This window comes from Gossypium hirsutum, chromosome A13, assembly GCF_007990345.1.
Source record: "Gossypium hirsutum isolate 1008001.06 chromosome A13, Gossypium_hirsutum_v2.1, whole genome shotgun sequence".
Taxonomy (NCBI): Eukaryota; Viridiplantae; Streptophyta; class Magnoliopsida; order Malvales; family Malvaceae; genus Gossypium; species Gossypium hirsutum.
In genome coordinates, this window is record NC_053436.1 from 6,151,717 (window position 1) to 6,159,204 (window position 7,488).

Below are 7,488 nucleotides of genomic sequence, written 5' to 3' on the forward strand. Positions count from 1 at the left end.
TAAAATAATAAATTTTCAATTTGTCAAGATTTACTTTTATCAATTTACTAATATATCAAATAATTTTATAATATAAATTCAATATTTATTTTTTTAAACTTATCAAACTCACGTTTAGATAAATTTAATGTGATTGATTGAGTTTAGTTTAATTAATATAAATATTGTTATCAATACAAAAAGCCGATGAAACGAATTAACTTTATTTATAGGTGTAACTGGGCCGGATCGTTAAAAAAAAAATCTAATCTGATTGTCAAAGTAAAAGTTGTAATACATACAAGCATTCAATTAAAACACTAGTAATTATATTTAAAAAAGAACAGGAAAAGAAACTTGTGAAAGATGTAAAACACCATAAAAACCAAAGCCAAAGCCAATGACAATACAAATACCACCACCAATATCGACTCACTCCTCCACCTTGTCGTCGCCGTCATCAATGCCACCGCCGAAGCTGATACCCTTTCATTAAACGACGTTGCCTCTGCCCCCGCCGCATCTTTATCATTATATCAGCGAAATGTCCCTCTCTCACTCTCACCCAACTCCCTTAAACAACTCCCCTGCCTTATCCGGTAGTAGCACCACCACCGCCACCACGACCAGCAGCTTGTCTTCCGGCGACTCCGCTGCCGTTGAACTGGTAACTCGGGAACCCGGTACGTCGTCCCACAATTATGGACCGTCCGATGAGGATACCATTTCAACACTCATCGACATGGAATCCTATCACATGCCTTTCCCCGATTACCTCCATCGTTGCCAGCAACGTTCCATCGACGTCATAGCCCGTCAAGACTCCATCAATTGGATCCTAAAGGTACCCAAATTATATACATAGTTATATTCAAATTTTATTGATTTTTATGAGATGAGGCAATGCAGGTGCATGCATACTATAATTTCAGCCCAGTAACGGCGTTTCTCTCTGTCAACTACTTAGACCGTTTCCTCTCTTCATATTCACTTCCGGTAAACACCCATTTCACAATTCTCACTGTAATTTTGTAACGGAAATTTTAGTCTATAATTTTGCATAAGTCCTTTGAAATTTGGTGTTCGTAGCTACCAAATGGGTGGCCGTTTCAGCTTCTATCAGTGGCTTGTTTATCTTTGGCGGCGAAAATGGAGGAAGCCGAGGTGCCATTGTTGCTGGACCTTCAACTGTTTGAACCCAGATTCGTTTTCGAACGCGAAACCGTCCAAAGAATGGAGCTCCGTGTGATGGCCGCTCTCAATTGGAGACTACGCTCTGTAACTCCCTTTGAATATCTCCATCTCTTCCTTTGCAAGTTCCCTTCCTTACCCGATTCTTTTGCTTCTCTTCTCTCTGCTTCTTCGGATCTAATTCTCAGCACCACTCGTGGTATATAAAATTCTATTGATCTATAATTTGAATTGTAAAAAAGATTTTATTCTATTTTGCTTTTATATGATTCTTTTTTCTTTGGGGGTGGGGATGCAGTTATTGATTTCTTGCAGTTTGCACCGTCGGCAATGGCAGCAGCCGCCGTCTTTTGTGCTGTCGGAGAGGGTTTTCAGTTTCCGGCCTATGACGCCTTTTTCCCCGAGAGTGTAAACAAAGTAAGTACTCGTCGCTTGGTCAAATTCTACACAAGGTCCCTGTTCTATATGTTTTTTACGGTTTTAATCCCTTTATTCTATACGTGTTCAAACTCATTGTTATAATAATAAGGCCATCTGAGCTACTTTTTACAACGTCATAATATGATATATTCCCATTGCTTTTTTTGTACAATTTGACAAATATTACTATATTTTTGACTTTTATTAAATTTTTAATTAAATTAATGGAAAGTTAAACTTCAAAATTTGAAAATATAAAATGTGTTTCTTTAAGTGGATTGAAGTATAATTTCATTTTTGTTTAAGGACTGCTTTGAAAATATCGTATTTTTTTCGAGAATTTCGAAGATTAAAGAAGCATAGAAAGCTGTGTAAAAAAAACCTATAAAATCTCGTGGTGAATTTTTTTTTTTTTGCTTCCTTGTTGCTTGGTGATAGGAAATGGTGAGAAGCTGTCACCAACTCATGGAGAAATACTTGATCGACACGTGTCCATCTGCTCGGCTCAAGGAGCCAAGCGTCCAGCCGTCACTCGCGCCTCCAAGCCCAGTCGGCGTCCTCGACGCGGCTGCTTGTGGCAGCTGTGATACGCGTAGTTCCAGTAGCCAACTAGAGCCGCCAGCCAAGAGGTTACGCTCCTCTGCTCAGGATGTACAGCAACAGTAGATAGGCCCACCCACCCGAACTCCATCTGTCTCGCTTAAGAATATTTAATTTCTCCTCATTTTTTATGTCATTAATTAAAGGAACGGCCAGGATTGGATCATATAAAGGGTAAATCGAATTTTGTTATTTAGTCAATGTTATTATTAAGGGATAAATATATATTAATTACAATATTTTTGTTCTTCTTCAATGGGCTTTTTGGTCAAACCCCCTAAGCTGTTTCCCATGATGTTTCAATTATTCTCATGCCATAGATCCAATCATGAGTGCATGTGGCAAAGTTTGTTGGTCCAATTATTTCATATAGACCAAAATATCCTTTCTTGCACCCTTTAATGAAAAAGGAAATTTTTTTGTTTCTGTTATTAACGTACAAATAATATTATCTAGATCATATATTAACAATAAAAAAAATTTTAAACCATAGTTTTTACGATTATTTTTTTATAATTTAAACTATAGATTTAGCTTAAAATTGAATTATATAAATATGGTGAAAGTACAATTTAACATTAGTACAAAAACTAATTTTAATTTTAATAAAACATTATTAATATTTTTAACATTTCATATTATTTTTGTATAGTAATATAATAAATAAAATTATTTTTTACCACTTCAAAAAGTTCTCTAAATTTATCATTTATATATACTAAAAATCATATTACATGCGTATGCGTGTGGAAGTCATAAATTTAGAATATAAATGTGTTTAAAAATAACATACAATAAATGATAAAACGTATAGTCTGAAAATAATTACCAATAACATATTTTATGTTAAAAGTTAAAATTTTAAAGTTTATTCAAGAATCGTTATTAGTTTAGTGGTAAATAATTTGTTTATAAATTCATTAAATACATGATCAATTCGTAAATATATTAAATTTAGTTCTTTTATTTAGAAAAACTATATAAAAGTATGGAAAGATAAAAAGACCAAGATGATAATAGTAGTGATTTAATAAAATGGTATTTTAGTAATTTCTTAATCGAGTTGGTATTCGATTAACTCGTGACCAACTCGGTTAAATGTTTTATTAATAGTATAGATATATCATAGATAATTACTATTATTATTTGGCATAATGATTTATTTGGCCTTCCAATTTTACAAAACAATCATTTTAACCTTTCAATTAATTTTTTATTTTTTATTTTTAATTTTTAAACTTGCATTGTTTGTCAAATCACTTAAAATGGATAAAAAATGTAACGTTCATTAACTTTGCTAACATGCCATCCACGTGAAAGTCCACATGTACTCACATCAGTAATTAATTAATATATTTTTTTAAAAGTATATAATATTTATACTTTTTATACTTTTTTTATAGTTTTCTAATAATTTTTTTTGAATTTCTTTATATTTAAAAAATAATTAATTGCTAATATATCATCCACGTGTATGCCACGTCAACAAAGTTAACACATACTTTTTTATCCATTTTGGGATGATTTGATACACAATGCAAGTTTAAGAGCTAAAAGTGGCAAAATTTTAAATAGAGGGCTAAAATGATTTTTTTTTGTAAAGTTAGAGGACCGAATAAATCATTATATCTTATTACTTTGATAAAGGAATAGAGTAGGGGTGAAGACAAAAAAAATTTTTGGGGGCCAAAATTAAATTTTAAATTTTAATAGCTTATATCTTTATAATTTTTAAAGGATTAAATCAATTTTTTTTCATTTTTAGGTGAGCCAAAATGCAATTTTACCTTTACTAATTTAATATTTTAAAATTTTTAAAGGGCCTAAATGATCAATTTTTCATCTTAAGGAGGCCAGGCCCTTGCTAGCCCCCTAAATACACCATTGGAATAAAGGAAAAGGTTATCTAAATTCAAATTTGAGATTTGATGTTCAAATGAATTTTTTTGTCCAATTTGGCACTTGAACTTGATAAATTTTCCTAATTTAGTACCTAAACTTTTTTTGGGGGGTTCAATTGGCACCTGAACTTGGCACTTTTTCTTAATGTAGTATCTAAGCTTTTTTTAACATATAATTTGGTACACAAACTTGTTAAATGATATACAAATTACCTAAAATACTAATGATGTTAAAAAATTGTGTTATGCTGCAAAAATATCGTCAATATTAGATGGAATTCGTGTTAAAAATTATGCATTGAGCTCTTAACAAATTAATATTAAATAAGAAAACAAGAGTTCTAAAATCTTATAATAAAAGAAAGTCATTATTTTAAGTTAATAAACTGAAATAAATAAATTAAACTAAAAGTAAATGAACATTTATAATACAAAAAATATCATGTCATTGGCCACATGATGATCATACATTCATTATTTTTGCTACCTCATAAAAAAAATAACATTAAGTATATAATTAAAAAAGTATCAAATTTAGGTATCAAACTAAAAAAATTGTAAAATTTAAGTATTAAATTGACAAAAAAATCTCAAATACCAATTTTTTTAAAAAAAGTGATATCAAATTTATATCGAGCTATATTTAAACAATACAAATCACTTGAAATGTATGATTTAATTTTAAATTACATTTTGAAATATTTTAAAAATATTCATCATTAAAAACTCATAAATATTATAATTAAAGATGATATGTTCCTATTTATTAAGGAAAATATTAACCAATGATTGGCGAAACCGTGCTTACATTTCAGAGACAGATGGTGTTACTCCACGTGTCCCTGTTTCAAAAACTGTACATGCACGAGGTTATTCATGTACATATCACATTGTAAGTTAGAAAAATAAAAAAAAGTTAAAAAGTCGACTCTGATGATTTCAAGTGTGGTTGAATGAAGTTCTGATCGTTGCATACATTAGTTGAGCATGTAGATAGAAGAAATTTTTGGACCAATTATAAAGCGTCATATTTCAAGTCAAAATTATTATAGATTAAGTCTGAATTACAATGAATTAAATTAGTGATATTGTGTCATTATTATTTTCTCTAATTAATTTGAATTAATTAAGAGATAAATGATAAAATTTTGTATTTTCACTAATTAAATAGAAATAATTAAATGAATATAAATAATAATAAAAAATTAATTCTTATACAACACTCAAATGAATAATTTAAATTCTACAAGAATACTCTCTTTTACTTGACTAGCTTGTACTATAAAAGAAGGTTACCTCTAAGCTATTCAACACATTCACACTGCCACCCCAGAAAAAATTCCTATTTATTCGATCCAATTTGTTACTTATCAAAATAAGTAACAGAGCTGATTGTATCGTGTAAAGTGCAATTGCAGATGTCGTTGATTTAATTAAAATACACTTCCCAACTGGATAAAGAGCTTTACTTTTCCAATCGCTTAATTTCTTAAGAATTTTATCAACAATATGCACATATGTCTATTTCCTTACCCAACCATGAATAATCGGTATGGTGAGATAAATTCCTAAATCATTATCAACAGGGATGCCACAAGCAACACTTAAGGTGAGAGCTTATATGTGCTGTACATTAGGAGAAACAAACAACTTAGACTTAGAAAAGTTAATAGATAGTCTAGACGTGGTACTAAATTCATGCAAGCAGTCTTGGATGATACTCAATTGATATGAAAATTCTAATTTTACCTATTTAAATTAGACTTGTCCATGGGTCGGATCACTTGGTCCAATCCGAATGTATGCCCGTAAAGTGAGAAGGTTTGGACAAAAAAATAAAGCCCGTTTAAAAAACGGGCTGAGCCTTGTGTATGGCTTTTTTTGCCCGAGCCCGGCCTGGTTATACCCAAATTTGAAAAAAAAAATTGTTTTTCTTTTTTTCTTTTTTTTATACTTTTTTGTTGTTGTTTTCTTATTATTTTGTTACTATTTCACTATTATGTTACTATTATTTTATTGTTATTGTTTGGATATTGTATAACTCTTGTTTTATTATTAATTTTGTTACTATTTTAAAGGGATTTACTTTTTAAGTTGCACCTATTTTAATATTATTTAAGTATACATTTAAAAAAAATATTTTCAATTTGTTGGGAAATATTTATTTTAATGTTTTTAGTATTTTTTATGGATTATATTTTTCTAAAAAATTATATAAAATTTAAAACGGTCAGGCCGGGATTGAGTTTAAGCATTTTTATCCGGGTTGGGCTTGAGCAAAATTTTAGGCCAAAATTTTGGGTCGAGTCGGGCTCTGGCCTAACAAACGGCCTAAATTTGGATTGGGCCCGGACCGAATTCGGCTCGACCCATGAACACCTCTAATTTAGATTTACAAATAAATAAAATGTTCTGTTAGAAGTTGTTTCACTTTTTTCTTTTAAGGCTCTAAAGTATGATTTTCTAGGAATTGTTGAGATTGATTGAAAATGTTAACTAAGTAAGAAAATAAGGAAATGAATCATTTTATATGTGGAGAAAAATCTCACATTGTTAAGGAATGATAAGTGCCAAAAGTAACATGTTTTAACATCATTTTTAACTTATTTTTGGGTGATTATTCGATGTTAATTATGAATTTTATATTCTTAATCCTTTAATTTCTTGTTTTAATGTTTAATAGAGCACTTGAGAGCAAAATGAGTGAAAAATGAGTGAAAATCAGAGCGTCAAAGCAAGCTGCACGAGCCACACGGGCTGAACCATTTCACACGACCAAACCATCACACGGTCGTGTGGTAGACCGTGTCAATTTCACAGGATTACGCATCGAACAACAGAAAATCACGATTTTTTAGTTTTTTTGGGGCATTCTAAGATGTATATATGACGAAAATAATAAGAAATGAGTGAGTTGTCAAAGAATATTCAAGAAAACGACTCAAAAAAATCATTGAAGCTGACTTTGAAGCAAATTTCTATCAAGATTGAAGATTCTCAATTGATTTCTTAGAAAGTTATCATGAGTTTCTTTATTTCTTTCGGTATACTGTGTTTTAAATGTTTTTATTTTCAAGCATGAACTAATTTTTTAAATACCTAGAGGAGATGAACGCTAGGATGAATTTTGTTGTTTAATTTTTATTTTAAGGTTATAATGTGTCTTGGATGAACCCTAGGAGATGAACCCCAAAATACGCGTTAGAAATAAGGAAATAAGTCAGGACTAATTTGGAAACTTAAACAAATTTTCGGAATACATTAAAAATTCTCAAGTTGCATGGCTCAAACGACCGTATGACTTACATAGCCAATAGACACGCCCGTGTCTTAGGCTGTGTGGGCATTCGAAATAGGGACACACAGCCGTGTCCCAGCCCGTGTAACTCTCTGACTT

General features: G+C 30.6%; 1 protein-coding gene across 1 annotated transcript; it reads left to right on the plus strand.

Moving 5' to 3' along the window:
* Positions 1-242: 242 nt before the first annotated feature.
* LOC107941485 (cyclin-D2-1) lies at positions 243-2,446 on the plus strand. Its single transcript, XM_016875055.2, has 5 exons — positions 243-823; positions 889-975; positions 1,069-1,369; positions 1,469-1,587; positions 2,029-2,446. The coding sequence occupies exons 1-5, from the start codon at positions 524-526 to the stop codon at positions 2,254-2,256; spliced, it is 1,035 nt and encodes a 344-aa protein (XP_016730544.1). The 5' UTR covers positions 243-523; the 3' UTR covers positions 2,257-2,446.
* Positions 2,447-7,488: the final 5,042 nt, after the last annotated feature.